Genomic DNA, 17,945 nt, shown 5'->3' on the forward strand with positions numbered 1-17,945 from the left:
TCATCCTATAGTTATGCGAAGCAACTCATATATTATCAGTGTTAGTTCCTCTCACCCGAATCAGTGACTTGACGACCCTTAGTGACCGTGCGCTCAGTGGCGTGTGCTCAAGGAGTAAGAGGCTCCCTGACAGGCTCTTCCTCAGTCAGACTTGCCTCGGGTCACGGAAGGAGTGCTGTCCTCCCGAAGGGTGGGGAGAGGTGAGTAAGATGGGGCATGGATAGGAGAAACTGCCTCCCGGAGGCTGCTTTGAGTCCCTCTCCCCCTTCCCACGCACGCACTTGCTCTGTGTATCTCACAGGTTCCTCCAGTAGGAGGTCTGGAGGGGTCCTGTTTTTACTCCGATAAAAGCAGCCATCCCACATGGACCCGAAAACCTACCAGCAACCAGCGGTTCTTGGTGTCAGCAGAAATTATTTCTCAGCTCACACCAGCTGGAGTTAGCATTTCTGTGCCCATTACCTGTGGCTGTTGTCTTAAGTTGTACAGTTCACTCTCCCAGGCTTGCTAATTGCAAAGTAACTAGAGAGCTATAGCAGAGCACTCTTCCTTCCACAGCAGACCTTCGGCTGTACCGTTCGTCAGTCCAGACTCCAACGGGTGTGTTCTTTGATTCCTTAGGGCTACACTGATGAGCCTGTCTCCAAGATCCTTTGTCAAGTAGAAGATGGGACAATTGTCCAGCTAGACCGCTGGAACCTCCACGTGGAAAGGAACCCAGACTTGCCTCCAGAAGAACTTGAAGATGGCGTATGCAAGGTCAGAGAGTTCTTTCTTCTTCTGAAAGAAACCCGGGGGCATCTGCCATGGGAAATACACTCAGGGCTGGAGAGTCACGCCCTGATTTCTTCCTGTGAGATAACAGGATAGTGTTTGAGTTCGTGGCTGCCACAGCTAGGCGTTTAACGCTACCCAGTTACTCTGCTTCTAGAATCAGGCTTCTAGAGGTGTAGATTTCTACCTGATTGCAGAGCTCTGAGAGCCGCTCTCTGCCCTCAACTTCACACCGGGAAGACTTGTATCCATGTTCTAATCTTTCAAGTTCATTTCAAACTCTTAACCTATGAGAAGATGAAATATGTTTGTTCTGGACCATTAAGCACATGGTTTTTCAAAAGAAGGATAAGCTCCTTAGATTTCTGGCCTGATATCAAATACCCTAAATGTTTAGGAAGTATTAACTAAGCCAGTTTCCTCTCTTGCTTGGAAATTGAAGATGCCTACATAAATGTGTGTTTTTTTAAGTGTTTTTCCTATAGCAAATGAGTTTTTATTTCAACCCACGAGAAACCAAGGGACACAGTTGTAAATATGCTAGTATGGAGCTTCTGTGGAACATTTGGTTCTAAGTTCTGGCCTCAATTTCAGATACATCTGGTAGGTTGCCAAGGAGCCACTTCCTCCACATTGCTTTCCCCTTTGTTTTCTATGACAGTGTTTTCAAATATGCATCAGAACCTCCAGGTGTGCTTGTCAAACAATGCAGAGGAGGAGGCCCAGTCCCAGAGACGTTCATGAAGTAAAATGCAAGGTCAAGGCCCAGGCATCTGTGCTTGAAACAGCATCACTGCCCTGGATGACGCCATTGATTCAGGCCAAGATTTCATGGGTGTTTCAGCCTTAACATAGATGGAACCAGATAGCATTTTCAACGAAACTGACCTCCACTTACTCATTAAAACATGTTTTGCCTTGTTTTCATGTTTGTTTTTTTGTTTGTTTGTTTTTTCCCACCTAAACCACAACCCAGTAATTATAAGGTTTTTGGTAGATATCATGATTGCTCAATTGATCTTGAGTTCATAATGTCACAATGATGTTTAAATAGCACTTATGCCTTAGGATACTATACTTCTTTTTAATGTATCGGACAGGAAACACTCAGAGTAAAAAGAAGTGCTCCATATGGAAACTTTAAGGTCCTTTTGCCACTAAACTTAGAGTGGTTAGGCCCTCAGTGGAAATCTATATTTAAGTCTCTTCCCAGCAGCTCAAGAAATGGAAAGACTTCTTGCCGCAGCCAGGGAACATTAATCCAGATAATTAAAGGCGTATGAAAATGGATTTTTGAAGGGATATGTAGGAAATTGGGACCATTTTTTCCTGGAAAATACGAATAAGAACGTAATAACAGACTAAATTGGGATATTACTTACGGGACGGTGACCAGATGTCCCCCTGAGTTATCGGTGGAGGCTGAGACACAGGTTAGAATTGTAGCCAAAGGAACATAAATGGTAGAGACGAACATATCTGAGCTCTTGGCAGGATCCCTGGCCCTTGCTGTCATTATAAGGACTGGTATTTTGTTTAAGTGCAGGAACTGGACATTTTCAAATAGGAAGCCAGGAAAGTGAGACAGGATTTTGGCATTGTTCTGTGTGTTCAGTTTCTCTCCGTTCTCCAGTAAGTCGTAACCATTTCTATGGGCTGGCTGGACCACTGATCATTTTAAGCTCCGGCCCAGGGCCTTCCATGGGGGGGTTCATTCTTTATGTCCATTAGAGGCCAAGGCAACCCACTTTCTTTCTTTCCATATTAATATCTCTCTCCCATTCTCCCTCTCATTTTATTTTTTTCTTCTTGGCATGAGGCTCGTTTCTGTTTTTCTCTTACTGGGGCCAGGCTGTCCCTCTCATCAAACAGAAACTCTTACTGGTCAAGGGGAGCATGAAACCCTATAATAAACTTCCTTGTGGAATCTTGAGTGTTAAACTTATTTCTAATAGAAGAGAAGTGCATTTCTATCTGGAGGGTCAACCTGATCATCGTTTGGAAATGTTATCTGAACTGAGGTAAAATGACCTCCCTATTTCCTTTAACGTTTATCTTCCACTCTGAGTTGCAGAAGGGAAAGGGAAAGAATCACCATTTCCCTTCTAACATTTTCCGCCTGCCTTCTTAATTGTTCTAGCGTTGAACTGCAGCCTTAAAATCGCATCAATTTTGCAGTTTTCATTCAGGATTTTAGGCTGCGTGGTTCTTTTACTCAGCTAGCAGCAGTGACAGCCAGTGACCCGGAGGATTCTGGGAAGGAAAGCTAAGGCTTGCATGTGCATCTCTCTCTCTCTGTGCATATTTCACAGCCACATTAACGACAGAGGCTTTGAAGACGGGAAAGGGGGTGAAGTGCATGGCAATGGAAGGAGAGCAGACTTTGGGTGGCGAGCACACAGCAGAGTGTGCAAATGTGTTGTAAAGTTGTACACCTGAAATCTTTAATAAAATTATTAACTAATGTTATCCCAATAAATTTAACATAAAATACAGGGCCCAGCAGAAGTAATGCCTGCTTGAGTGTGGTTGGTAGGGTCATAATATGGGTGTAATAATCTATAGTTTTAATTTGAACATTTCACCTAAAATGTGATGTGGTGTGCTTTAGTGAGATATTGTTATGCTACAGAATGACATGCTTATGATTTTTTAATAAAAAGGGCGTGTTATTTGTGGCGGATTTTGTGTATAAGACTTGGTAGAATAAATCTGAATAATGCTGATACATAAATATATATATATACATACATATTTCTCTTCCCCTCTAGATTGAGAATAGCTGGATGTCTCTTACTGCCTTATTGCTTATATGACTTTTGCTAAAAATATTTTTTTAGAAAATAGGTGAAGGGTAAACAAATTAAACATTCAGTTTAAGTTGCAATATTAATATGTTGAATATAATTCTTGGAACAATGTATCCACTGATTAAGTAGGTCAGACGTGATTCTGACAACTGGATTTACTTTCTAAGTTTGAACAGCGAATCATTGTTCGTAACTCTTGCAGACGTGCATCCCTCGGCTTCATAAGGTTCTCTTATCGCAGCATCCACGAGAATGGTTCTTGTTGAATAATTTGTATTTGTATTCGTTGTTTCCTATACTATTTAAAATTGTTAGGAGCATTACTTGACTTGAGCTCTGACTAATGAATTCATTGAAACATCCCCGCTCCTTCCTGGTAAACGCCCTCTACCTGGAGCTGTGACTGACCTCTGCCTCAGGGACGGCCCCAGAGACAGGTGTCTGGCCGTAACTTTATTTCTCTCTTTCTGCCTGGTTGGACACAACCTTACCTCTCCCTTTGTTCATCGTTGCAGCTTCCTCTGAATGTTTTCAATAACTACTTCAGCCTTGGATTCGATGCCCACGTCACACTGGAGTTCCATGAATCCAGAGGTGAGGACAGCGTTCCGGCCCCATCTCCCAGGGCGGAAGTTGCCCACAGGTGTTTTGCATGTTTCCTTTTGTTTCCTGTCACTTACACGTTGGCAGTGTTGTTTTGTTGTGACCTCCATGAGGACCCTGGGAAACAGATAAGATTGGAACTTAGCACAAATGGGACCCTGAGGCCTCGTTGTTTAGAGTTTCAAAGATGGGAAGAGATGGGACCAGTTGTGTGCTCCAGACGGCTGCTCTTTAAATTTGACCAGAAGGTCTGAAGTTGGTGAGCTACTAAGGAGTAAGAAAGATGCTTCCACTAAAGTCATCAGGACACGCATAGCTTCTCAATCCATCAGTTCCAGTGCACCCTCCATAACCAGAGCCGCTGAAACCTGGTAGCAAAGCACAGAAGCCCTGCCTGTGTGCGTCAGAGAGACAATAGGTAGAACTACAGAGGCCTATGAGTGGTTTGGGTTGAAAGAAAATGGTCTGATGGTATTTGGATTAGGCCCAGAACGTGCTGGAAATCCTCCCTGGATGAGAGAGAGGGGTGAATGAGGCGGACTGGTAATTTCAAGAACCAGCAAAGATGGAGTCAGGAATGGCAGAGCAAAACAGCTTTTGAAAGAGAAATAAGATGAACTAATGTGCTAGATAAGTATGTCGTCGACACTTTGTCCTGTCATTCAAAACTGAGAAAGTTGAGGGTTTTGCCTCGTGCTCTGTAACATCGGTCTCTCATGGTTTCTCTTAATCTCTCTTGAGCTCTTTTCTTGATAATGTAACCACGGTACACATCTCGGTCTCTGCCTGTGTCTGCCGCGGTGTCTGTCTCAGCCCTCTGTGAACGTGTTCACATGTAACCAGAAGACCGCCAGGCAGTGTGGTGGAAAGAATATGTAAGATGAAAGTCACAAACAAGGGATTATCTTACTTAGTTTCTGCCTCGTGTTTACAAGGACAAAAGGGGTTTTAACTAATAGAATTTGAAAGCTATTAGGGCAGCTACAGAGAAGTAAAAGCTAGACTGTAGATGTTCAGATTCCAGTAATAATGCAGACAAAATTCTGATAATGCTCTTATGCACTAAATGGTCAGGAGTAGAGCTATAGAATTCAGGCTGCTAGGATATGAACTGTAAGCGAAGTCTGAACCTGTCATTTTCTTCATGAATTCAGCAATTTTGGTAGACTTGTCCTTCCTGGAGTTATGAGGGTTCGAGGGTCAAATGCTGTGCCAATTGAAAGCAATACCATTCAAGAGACAGCCGTAGTTTGAGGTTTCTCTCTGATTAGCCAGAAAATCACAGATAGAAAGGTTGGTTGATAACAGAACCACAAACATCAAATATCCAAATCAGAAGCTCCGCCACCCTCCCCGTCTGCCTGCAACAGATAATTCTTGGATGTCAGGTAGAGTGAGAGGGTTCTCCAGCTGGGGCCACCATTTATAACCTGCTGCGCTTCCTCTATCTGAGGAGAGTTACTTTGGAAAAGTTAATGGAGACTCCTCTCTCCACTTCTTACCCCATTCTTCCCCTCATTTTCTTCAGGAGACCCTCCATCTGGGCTTCCTAGTGAACTTCTTAATTTCTTAACTTCTCAAGTAATATAATTCACTAATGCATGAAACTCCCCGAACAGACATTCTGGCATGAGAAGAGGCCTCAGTGAGTACGTGGCCAACAATGAGCTCATTCGAGGGAACTTAATCTTTGATCTAATTAATCTGAAAGTTATCCTGGTACGTTTCCGTGTACTATGAGGATATTTCTTTGCCTCGGAGTGAGAAGGGAGCAGAGAAAGACGTCCAGGTGGAAGGACCAGGAGTAGAAGAGAATTCTTGTGGGAAAGTGATTTTTCTCTTTTAGTTTAAGCTACGGGACGATTTCATGTTAGAGAGGAATATGCAGATTGTGGTGTGTTTGTATGTAGATGTAGTTGTCAATGTGTGTGATTATAGAGCAATTAATTAAAAGATGCCACACATTAATTTTGAATAGTTTATTGCTGAGGCTTAGTGTGAGCGCTTTCCTGCAATATGAAGTGGATTTGCAAACATTTGCCTTGCAGGTAAGCCAGACCGCTTCAGGCACACTAGCGGGTGATGAGCTGATAAGGGAGAATTCATGTCACCTAAGAGTAATAGCTACAATATTCATGAAGATGAAACACAGATGGTACAAAATAAATATCCACAAAATACCGCAACCAAGTTTGACTGATATGCCAGACCAGGGATGTGAACTTCTTCGTATCTATTAATCTATTCTTTTTGCATTACATAAAATCATTATTTATTATAAAAGCATAATTTCTCAAGCTAATATTCCTTTTTAAAACTGTTTTTTGGTGACTTAGATTTTTTTCCATATACTTACCTGGATAGTGAAGAAATCTCAAGCTCAGCTGCAGAAGGAAAAGAAAAACAGCAAGGCCACATTTTCAATAAGGGGTGAATTCACTTGTTTTTGTTGGTAGTGAGTGGCTGTTCTCCAGCCAAAAACCTCATAGCTGCGACTTCAAACTGTTCTCAAACACGGCCACTCACAGTGTGAGACTTCGTGATAAAGCTTGTATTGTTTGTATAAAATACTTGGAGTTTGACTCAAAGCCTCGTGAGAGCTATTGTAAAAATGCTTGAAAAGAATAACCTGTTGGGAATCAGTCAAAAAAAATAGTGCTTTAAATTGGAAATCATGCGAACCAGTCTACATGAAACTGGAAATAGATGCAAATCTCACTGAGGCAGAATTTTAAAAAGTTTAAATGTAGAAACAGTTTTTGGCATCGTTGGAAAATAGCCCATCAAACTGATATGGGACAGATGCAGGTTTTAGCATTACTACATATATTGTATTTCTTCTAGAAGGGACACAGAAAGTGACATTTATTTTGAGACAGTTTTTGGTGGCATTACTGTATAAATCTGTACTTTTAGAATGACCTGTAGAAAATCAAATAAGGAGATAATATAGTCTTAACGTTTTGATTGACTTTGCATAAAGAGTGCAAACATTTGAATAACTTGGGTTTGTATATTTGATCAGAAACAGGGCAAACTTTATTTGCTTGGAAAAGAGATGCTCTTGTTCTCCTCAAAGTAGCTACACCATGCATGGTTCACTCATTGCTGCCTGGGTACCAAAAAGTGCAATCATTTGAACAGAATTTGGAGATGTCATAGGATTCGTCACTTAATTGTCAGTTGTCAATTGTGAGTCTTGCCCAGTACTTTAGTCATTTTTGCATTATGACAGTGCTTGGGGACATACATTGAAAACATTTCAACCTATTAATCTGTAGGGATGTTAACAATAATTATGGTTATCAGGTGGCAAAGTTAAGTCTCACTCTGCCAGCTATATGAAGTAGATTGTCATTTTTCCTTGAACATGAAAGATATTAAACACATCAAACTTTTAGTCTGAGATTGGAGGTTTAAATTTTTCTGCCTCATTGAAATTATTATCCAGAGGAGTTGAGCCTTCTGCTACAAGGTCAAGGACAATTATGTATGACTCTCGAGGAGGCAGTATTTAAATTTGATTTAGGATTTACTATTTTCACTGAATATGCAGAGACATGCAGACCTGCATGTTTCAAGGGATTATGAATGTTTCATGACTCGCGTAGAGGACTGGCAGATTGCTTTAAAACCGTGCTGTTTGCGGCGGCGTGCCCAATTTCATTGTTGCCATCACTGCGAGGGCCTCACTTGCAGACACGAAGCCCTTGTCCAGACACGAAGGCCCGAGCACAGTTTGCCCTTGAGAAGCTCTGATGATCTGAGCTTCTCTGTCTGTAACCTTCTTTTCCATCCCGAACCTCTACATGACACCTACTTATCACTCGAGATTCAAGTGTACCTGCCGCCTCTGGAGCACGTTTCAGATCGCGCCCTTTCTGTGCAACACCCATTTCCTCTCGTGCACTTGTCTTTTTATGGCATTTAAGAGTGATGTTTTCAGCCCTGGCTGGTGTAGCTCAGTGGATTGAGCGCGGGCTGGGAACCAAAGTGTCCCAGGTTTGATTCCCAGCCAGGATACATTCCTGGGTTGCAGGCCATAACCCCCAGCAACCGCACATTGATGTCTCTCTCTCTCTCTCCCCCCCCCTTCACATTGATGTCTCTCTCTCTCTCTCTCTCTCCCCCCTCTCTTCCCTCCCTAAAAATAAATAAATAAAATCTTTAAAAAAAAAAAGAGTTATGTTTTCCTTTTCATCTTCAGACCTGACTCACCCCTTCTAAACTTCACGAGGCTCACAACCATGTCCTATTTGATTATTTGTTTTCTTGACTATTTACTTATATTCATTTTTGAAAGAGTACAGTTTATTTCTGAATATAATAAACTCTTAATCATCTCTTGCTTAATTTATTTGAATTACGCTATTCTTCCATTAGAACAAATGATTGTGAATTGACTCCATGCGCACATGTATTCTCTATAACAAATACATCAGTATTACTTAGTGTGTTCTAAAATAATTTAACCCATTTCTTTTAGTTCTTTTCAATTACAGTTCACATTCGATATTATTTTGTGTGAGTTTCAGGTGTGCAGCAGAGAGGTCCCTGTGCCAAGTCCCGTGACTGTCTCAATAAGTGTCTGTTACAGGGATGGAATTTTAAGTCGGGGATAGGCCCCCTATATAAAAGCTAAATAGCACTAGAAAGGCGTCTATAGTAAGGGCAAGATTAGTAGTACAGGCAGTAAATAACATAGGAGGTCGGTGGGACTGCTGTCTGTCGGGGGGAAGGGTCAGAGGGAAATTTCCGGAAAGGGCAGAGAAGGGGAGAGATACAGGAGGAGCGTGATGCAGGCACGGAGTGAGCCGGTGAGGAGGCTATTCAGACCGGAAGGCACGGAGGGGCGGTGAGCATGTGAGGAAGATGGGTTAGCTGACCAGTTATTACATAATGGGAGATTTTTTGTGGGGGTGCTAGAAAAATAAAGATAATGTTGGTAAAAAGATATCTGTCCTGAATGGGCAATGATGTCAAAAGAAAAGATTTTTTTTAAATATAGACAATTTAAATTGAAGATGGCAGTGTTACTATAGGCATTTGTGTATACATCACTGAAGTCTTAAGAGTGGGTAAGAACATAGAAGATGTGTGAGTTGCTTAGGGTTCAAATTGCTTATTGATTTTTATAAATATAGTATTGAACTTATATTTATGAATAACTTCCTAATATGCGGGACCAATTACAGACAAAGCAAGGTTTAGGATCCCATTCTGAGGGCACACGTATTTTTGTGTTGCGCAGAAGGATGGGACTAATATGTGAAGTCAATGGAACGGATGGTACCCAGAGCCTCATCACCATTATAAATGAATTACATCCAGAGCCAAACCATTTGGATGATTTAGATGATGGGGTTTGGGAAGTTCGAGCTAATGAGATTTAGATGAGATTTTTGCATTTTGAATTGACAACATAATGGGATGAGACCTTCGGGGGCCTTGAAGGGAGAGAGGATGTACGTTTCGTGCGGGAAGGATGTGAATCACGGGGGCAGGGGGCAGATGAGGGTAGGTAGAATTTTGACCTCCACGACTGTTGCCATTTGGGTCATGGTGATCGGTTGTGTTATTTTCACATGGCAAAAAAGACTTTGTTAATGTTATTAAGGTTAATCATTAGCTGGCCTTCAGATAGGAAGATAATTCTGGATTATCTGAGTGGGCCCCGTATAATAGCATGAGCCCTTGAAAGCAAGGGTGGAAGGTGCAACAGGAAGTCCGAGCTCTGTGGCAGAAGGGAAAGGTGGATAGATTCAGAGTGTGAGGGGGACTCGGTGGGCCATTGCTGGCTTTGACAATGGAGGGGTCATTCATAAGCTGGCAAGTGCAAGAGGCCTCTGGAAGTGGAGAGTAGACTCTAGCCAGCAGCCAGCAAGGAGCAAGAACTTCATTCCTACAGCAGCAAGGACATAGGTTTTGTCAATAGCCTGAATGAGCTTCCAAGTGAATCCACCCTGGAGCCACTCAGTAAAAGCTCCGTAGGCTGATACCTTGATCTTGGCCTGGTAGGACCCTAAGCAGAGGACCCAGAAGAGACCAGCCCAGACTTTGGGCCTAGAGAAGTGTAAGAAAGTCAATCAATGTATTAAGCTGCCAAGTTTGCAGGAGTAGAAAATTAACACAGTTAACGTTGCTGTCCACCCAGATGGTAACTAGGTTAATGACACGGATGTACACAGTGTGTGTTTGGGTCTCGCTGTCTCACACCCTCTTGGGACGAGGAGGCTGAGAAATCTAGCAACTGTAGCCACAAGCCATGGGCACTTCCACTATTGGGGTCTTGGGGTACTTTGAGGATTATTGGCCTTTCTGGAGTGTGGCCTTTCATGGTTTGCTTCATACCAATTAACAGACAACTTCCTTAAGGAGCTCTTACACTTTCTTACTATCCTTTTCCACTCTCTGTATGGCCCTTTTCCTGATATGGTTGGAAGTCCTCATTCCTTGGTTCTCCTCAAAGTCATATCAATACGTATACATACACGTATACATACACGTAGACGTATGCAGCCACTCAGCCCCATCCTTTTATTGCCCAGACAGTGGATACTGCTGTTGGTGGGCTTTTCCTTCCTTTCTGATGGCCTGGCTTTTGCAGGGAGTGGCCGAGCTCTCACACTAGCAAACATCTCCCTCAGCTCCAGCCAGCTGGAGCCACCTTGTTCTAAGTCTAATGTGTGCTCGGAGTGAGGTGGACATAAAAATGGGAAGAGTCAGCCCTGGCTGGCATAGCTCAGTGGATTGAGTGCAGGCCGCAAACCAAAGTGTCGCAGGTTCGATTCCCAGTCAGGGTACATGTCTGGGTTGCAGGCCATGACCCCCAGCAACCGCACATTGATGTTTCTTTCTCTCTCTCTCTCTCTCTCTCTCTCTCTCTCTCCCTCTCCCTCCCCTTCCCTCTCTAAAAAATAAATAAATAAAATCTTTGAAAAAATGGGAAGAGTCGGATCGCCACACAGGCTCACTCTGGGAGTCAGTAGTATAATGCATAGGGTGGAGCAGAGAGAGTAATAGAATTTACCTCACCCTTTTCCTAACCTCAAGGCCAACTCTCCTGTCTCTTTATTTTACATGTTTCTGATACCTCCATGAATGCTAGTGCCTTGATATATGTCTACATTTAGAATTACTTATTTAATCAACTTTTATCCAGTTAAATTACATCTGAGATGACTGTTTTCATCAACTGTGTAAGTAAAAGCACCATAAACTCAATTTATTTCTTAACTCTGGTCTTTTTGGGTCTTACAGAACATTTTCCATCTCTTGAGAGAGAGAAAAAAAGCTATTTCTTTAAAGAAAAAACGCTTTTCAGTTCTTTAAGGCTCATAGGAAAACCTCATGAAGATGTGGGTATTTTCCAAACCACACATTATAAAAAAAGTAAATGTTAATAGCTGGTATATGATTCATTTAATAGCTTTGGACATCAGTGCCCTGAAAAAGTTCTGGGCCAGAGCTGTGGGTATCATTTTCCATTTCTCATTAAAACTTGCTCAATAGCTGGATCTGATTGTGCTTAAAATTAGAGCCTATGTACCTATGATAAATTGCACAGCAACAAAAATTCTCATTTTGCCTCTGATGCCATAAAGCAAGAGTTAAGACAACTGAAAGTGGTACCCAACAAATCTGGATCGAGGAAAGCTTAAAAACAACCTGTCATTCAGCAGCCAAGTTTATCCTGAAGAGGGTCCAGACTATACAAATGGGCAGCGCTAAGACCAACGGTGTGGGTCAAGGAGTAGATTGCATAGTATCACTTCCATCCTCTGTTTGTTTACTATATCCTTTGAATTAACCTTTTCCCTTTGGTATTATTTGGTTTCTAGGGTCATAGGACTTAGTTTGGTAGAAGAGAGTGAATGATTAAGGAGAGGTTTGAAGTACAGGGACTTTGACTAGATGGAAGTAACTGTCAAAAACCAATCTATAAAAATACTATCTTTTTTTTTTGTTTGCAAACCCCAACCCAGTTTCTATGTCTTATGCTAATATTATATTGTCATAATCCTGAAAATCATCTCATAATAATTGTCCTGAGTTATTTCCTGAGATTTTGAAGCTTTGATTCAACCCAGTCTTAGTGAGTGAACGCTTTGCTACGTTTCTTCAGCCAGACAGCAGCTTTTGGGATTTGCCGTTCAAAAATAGGGTTGGGACTTGGAGTTTCAGCTCATCAGCCAGTCTAATGAGAAGGGACTTAGAGAAAGACTCAACTCTTAAGAAAGGGATTAATAAGCATACTGAATAAAATAGCAGAAGGCAAAAACATGGGCAGTAGGTGCCTTTGGAATGTCTTGGAATTTTACTAGAAAGAATGTAAGGAAGTAATATTTCATTTAAATATTTTATAAATCCCTTGAATTCATATGAAAATTCCCTGATGCAGACTCCTGTTTATTCTTTCTGTGGCCCTCAACGTGTATAAGATTTAGGAACAAGCTCAAAATTAAACCATTTTTCAGCCAGAGAGAGCCCTTGATGTCAAATATGAAAGCAAATTCTCCATTGGATTTTATCCGAATTTCCCATACTTAATTATGTTTGAAAGCTGCATGCATAGTTTAGGGAAGCCATGGCCTACAGAGGTCAAAGCAGACAACACCGCTCCACGCTCCACCTCCTTCCCCTTCCCCCTACCGTTCCCACCCTGCATCCCTGCCGACCCTCTATTCTGAGTAGAGTCCAGGGTGTTTCAGCCTTGACTGTGCATGGGAATCACCTGGAGAGCTTGCTAAACCCCAGATTCCTAGACCTCTCACCCCAAACATTCTGATTCCATGCATCTGGGGGCGATGCTCATCCGTTGCATTTTTAACATTCTCCCAGTTGCTGCTGATGCTGCCATTTGTGGCTGCATGTTGTAGCGCTGGACACTGATGACCACTTCCTGTAGCTAACGGGCAGATGAAAATGAAGCTGCTGGGTCTGTTGGGTCTGTGTGGGGGGAGGAAGGAGGGATGCTGGTCCCAGTCACTCCCTTTACTGAGGCCTCCATAATGGAACTACCCTTTCCCTTCCACAGAGGCAAATCCAGAGAAGTTCAACAGTCGTTTTCGAAATAAAATGTTCTATGCAGGGGTAAGTATATATTTTACTTTATAGTTATGACATAGTATTTAATGCTAATTCACTCTTGGTACTATAGATGCTAATGACACTAAAAATAATTTCATATGCATCTCAGATGTTTACATGTAGGTCTGTGTATGATTAATGTGTAATGTCTTGGTGTAAGAAGAAAAGTAAGGATGTGTGTCTTGAGTTAGCTGGCAGAGAGAGCTCGTGTCCCTCATCTTTGAACTTAAGAGCCCTGAGGCTCCCCGTTGTACCAAGGGGGTGACATCCAACAAGTGATGGCAAAAACAAGGATCAGAGCCAGCCTGGGGAACAGGAAATCAGGAAAACCGAAAAGTGCGTGGAAAGTCTTGGGTAAGGATGCAGTTGTCACAGGGGTGCGTAGGCACCAGTGCTTCATGAGAAATGGGCCGAGAATGGGGAGTCTTTCATGGAAGCAGATATGAGACTAAAGGCGGCCACATCTTTTTTTTTCTCCTCCTGCTGAAGCACATCCCAGAGGGTGAATGGCCAGGAAGAAAAATGCCCCCAAGATATTGCTATAAAAATAAGTGTGGTGTACGTTTATACCACTGGACAGAGGAAATGGAAATAAAGCAGCGGGGAGCGAGACATTCTCAGGGACAGCGCCTAATGCAGCAGTAGGAAGGTCGGGAAAGGGAGGCAAAATATATTTTCAGGCCGACCCTTGGAATTATCCACTTTTCTACTCTCCTACTGTGGTCTTACATTTTATTATTGTAGGTTATAGTTTGAAAACAAAAAGATTTCAACCTGACGGCCACTGCAGTACTTGAGTTTGGATTCAGCATGTTATATTTTTGTATAATTTCACATCATTAGGAACTATATAATACAAAGCAAGGATTTGGCATAACCATGTAATCAAGATTTTTTTTCTTTATTTCCTTGTGGTTTAGGCAGCTTTTTCTGATTTCCTGCAGAGAAGCTCTAGAGATCTATCCAAACACGTTAAAGTTGTTGTAAGTATTGGATGTGCTGACTCATTTCATTTGAATATCAATATGTGTGCCCCCCAAATTGAACCCCAAATACCAGTTTGCCGGCTTAGATTAATCAGTGGACTGCAGAGAACTTCAGAGACCATTCGGTGTCATTCATTCAACCAGCATTTATTCACGAGCGTTTAACTCGGTGATGCACACTGTCTTACTTGCTGGGGAAAAAGGTAGTTCAGATTGACTCATTCCACTCCTGAATTAGCCTCGCAGCTCAGCCTAGAGAACAACACTGTAAATGCCGTCATTGCACTATGTATCTGACATGGTGATGGCGCAAAGGGAAAGTGAGAGCCGACCACGGTGGGGTCAAGAGAAACCTTTGGTGAAGAACCCATGCTGAGCTGGGTCTTCAAGTGGAAGGAGATGCTCACCAAATAAATGTCTTTATTCCTGGATTGTCAGAGGCATTTCCTTTTTGGAGAAGTGCTTTGATTATATTATTTTGGATGACTCACTGTCTAACCTTGTCATGGTTCTTCATCACTGAATGGATTATTTGTTTGTTTGTTTGTTTATTTATTTATTTATTTATTTTTGGCGCTGTTTCTTCCTGGGCTGCTATTCCAGGTTTTGGACACACACTGATAGGAGGCAAGGGAGAGGGGATGTTATCTTCTCTCTAGGAGATATATTTCAAAATAGCATAGTTGTTAAGAGAGATAGAAAATGTTTTCTTGTAGTAATCAAGTTAAAAGAAGGCATGAACATGACTTTGTATATACTTGTGTAAGTGAAGGAAAAAAAGAAAAATAGTAGATGGGGAGGAAGGAATGGAAATGTAACAATGCTTGAATTTCGCTGAGTATAGATGAAGAATAGACTATGACCCTGGCTGGTGTGGCCAGTTGGTGGAAGCATCTCCCATTCACCAAAAGGGTGTGGGTTCAGTTCCTGGTCAGGGCACGTGCAGAAGGCAACAAATCCATGTTTCTCTCTCACATTTCTCTCCTTCTCTCTCCCTTCTTCCCCTGCCCCCCCCCAAAAAAAAACAATGAAAAAATGTCCTCAGGTTAGGATAACGAAAACAGAATATGTGACAAGAGGAGACAGAATAAAAAATATCCATGAGAATACAGAAAAATACATGAGCTGAGCTCATGGATATTCAGAGGCATGCGCAGGAGCATGAGAGGATGCAGATTGGTAAATTTATAATCACCAATAAAACACACACGAGACACGAATCTGTGAAATCAGTGGAGACCAGAGACCAGAGACCAGCCTCTGCCTTTATTAGCACTAGTGCTACAGCCCTTGGCACTGCCGTCAGATGTGCCATTTCTCATTTCAGTGGCAATGAAAACCAAGTGTCTCTGAGTAGTAGTGACTCTTGAAAACTAACTATTGCCTTCTTAAAGCTAGATACAAGAAAGACACATGGCCCATGGACCTCTGAGCATCTTTGTTTTGATCAAATTATGGCTATTAAATTTAAGTAGTAGCAACCTGACCCCAAGCTTCCCTTGTTTCTTCAGCTGCCTACGAGCCAGCCCGAAATGAACTTTTCTGTTCTTTCCATGATTTGTCACATGTAGAGGAAGAGCAGCAACACCCGCCCAGAGAGCCACCGAGAGGTGGGCGGTGGCCCTATTGAATGACAGTCCCTGTTCAAGTCGACAGCATTGAAATTACACTCTGTACCTCCCAACCTACAGAGTGCTTCTCCCCCTCTGGCAGTCCTCTCGATGATAAATGTTTCATGCAAGAACGGCTGTGTAGCTTGGATTAAAAGGTGCAGAGAAGCCAACATGGCAGCCAAATAACTAAAAAAGATTTAACATCAGTCAGTACGTGTAATATTTCAGGTGGATTGCTCTATGTAATCATATCCTTTTTTACAAGGAGAAAAACCATCAGAAAGTAAGCCTGGACATTTGGAATTTAGTCGTGGGTCTACCCGCATGAGGTATATATGACTTTGGGGAAATCACTGAACCTTCCACAAAAGTTGACTGCCTTCATTTAAAACAGGCATAGCGAGACATGTTTTTGAAGCAACAATTACTGACCGTGGTGCTGTGGCACAGACGGACACAAGGATATTTCTACAATGACATCACTGTATGTTTTCTGGAGCATGAGATAGGAAGGCTGGAAAGTTAGCTAGAGCATTGAGATGTATGTAACACAACAGAGCACCTTGCTTTGCCAAGGCTGAAGTCAGTGTTTCTGAGGTCACAGATAATGATCTCTCACGTAGACGTAAAACGTGGGTATGGATGGGACACCGAAGAGAAGAGGACGGTAACACAAACCTACGTACAGCGTTGTCTGCCCCACTTCGGTGTTTTCTTTTTATTGTATTGACATCGGTATGTGAGCTTCTGCACAGCAACATAGTTTGCATGTAGGTCTTCTCCTTTTATGTGAAGTAAGGAAAGAGTTGAAAACTGCAGCTCTAAAGAGTTGTAAAGTTTAAATGCAGGAAAATGTAACAAAACTGTGTAAAACACAGTGCATTGTAAGACGTCCAAACCTCAAAGAAGTTGATGACTTCCCAGAATCATGGATATGTTTCCCAGGAGAAAAAAGTTGAAAATTTAAAAAGTTATTTGTTTTAAATGCAATAATGTTAATTACAGGGTTTTTTTTTTCCTGGAAGGCAGAAATACTACTTTGCATGCTATTAATGTATCACATTCTTTTTTTTAAGTTTGAGCTGCTCACAACACTCAGTGTAGATAGTTAAGATGCCTACATTTCTTCTTCACTGGCGTAGTCATCCATCAACTCATTTCCAGTCCTCAAATAAATTGGAGACTTCACGTTTGCTTAGTATGCAAGAATATTGTAAAAATACCCCAGTCAACGTCTACAGTATGATTCCTGTCTAAGTAACATTTTAAAATACTTTATGTAGGGCTGTAAGATTTCCTGGAAGCACATTTTGGGAATGCTCAGGAACATTCAGCTGCAGTAAGATCGGCAGGGAAAAGGAGGTCCCCTTGACGGCCGGCAGAATCATTGTTCTTCAACGGAAACGGCTTCTAAGCAGATTTTTAAAAATTTGCAGAGGTTGACATGTTTCACCGCTGTCTCCGAAGGAGAAGATAATGGGGGGAATTTGGTGACGGGGGTGTGAAGGGAGCGAATATAAAAGCAGGCTTTATGCCTTTGACGCTGAGACGTCTATAGTCTTGACTATAGATTTCTCCTTTTGATTTTTGTTACCGGCGATACGTGAGAAGGGGAAAGAAAAGCGTTTTTGGTTTTTTGTTTTTTTTTTTGATTAGTCAGAGGATAATCTTGAGGAAAGCACTAGAGATGAGGGAAGCCACACAGAAAGGTTTGAGGGCTAAGCCAGCCTGTGGCCCTCAAGACGCAGGGTCAAGTTCAGAGTCCCGGAAAGCACGTGATCTCGGAAGACCAGTCAAACTCTGTAAGAGGTTAACTTTATCAGAGCAAATTACTGATAGAGATAACACTAATTTATAATAGGTTCTGAAAAGCTTCCAGTATATATTCCTTTAAACAGTTTTCAACATGTTTAACATTTTCAAAATAAAAAAATTAATCTCAGAAACCAAACAGAGCAAATCATTATACTCATGACTGTTTGAATCAGAGAGCTGTGCTAGGGGTCGCTGTCCCAACTTGAGGCATTGTTCTTTTTAGTATTTTAAGCATTTCTAAATCCTTTAATGTT

At 42.0% G+C, this 17,945-nt stretch overlaps 1 protein-coding gene across 2 annotated transcripts in view; it reads left to right on the forward strand.

Moving 5' to 3' along the window:
• The window catches only part of DGKI (diacylglycerol kinase iota), a 403,697-nt gene that overhangs the window by 228,052 nt on the left and 157,700 nt on the right, over positions 1-17,945 (forward strand). For both annotated transcript variants that reach the window (XM_045855648.1, XM_045855646.1), the window contains 4 exons: positions 622-759; positions 4,100-4,178; positions 13,225-13,280; positions 14,198-14,260. In XM_045855648.1, coding sequence (XP_045711604.1) covers positions 622-759; positions 4,100-4,178; positions 13,225-13,280; positions 14,198-14,260 — 336 coding nt within the window. The remainder of the gene's footprint in view (positions 1-621; positions 760-4,099; positions 4,179-13,224; positions 13,281-14,197; positions 14,261-17,945) is intronic.

The sequence above is a fragment of the Phyllostomus hastatus genome, unplaced genomic scaffold (genome assembly GCF_019186645.2).
Source record: "Phyllostomus hastatus isolate PE091 unplaced genomic scaffold, TTU_PhHast_1.1 phas_scaffold_114, whole genome shotgun sequence".
NCBI lineage: Eukaryota > Metazoa > Chordata > Mammalia > Chiroptera > Phyllostomidae > Phyllostomus > Phyllostomus hastatus.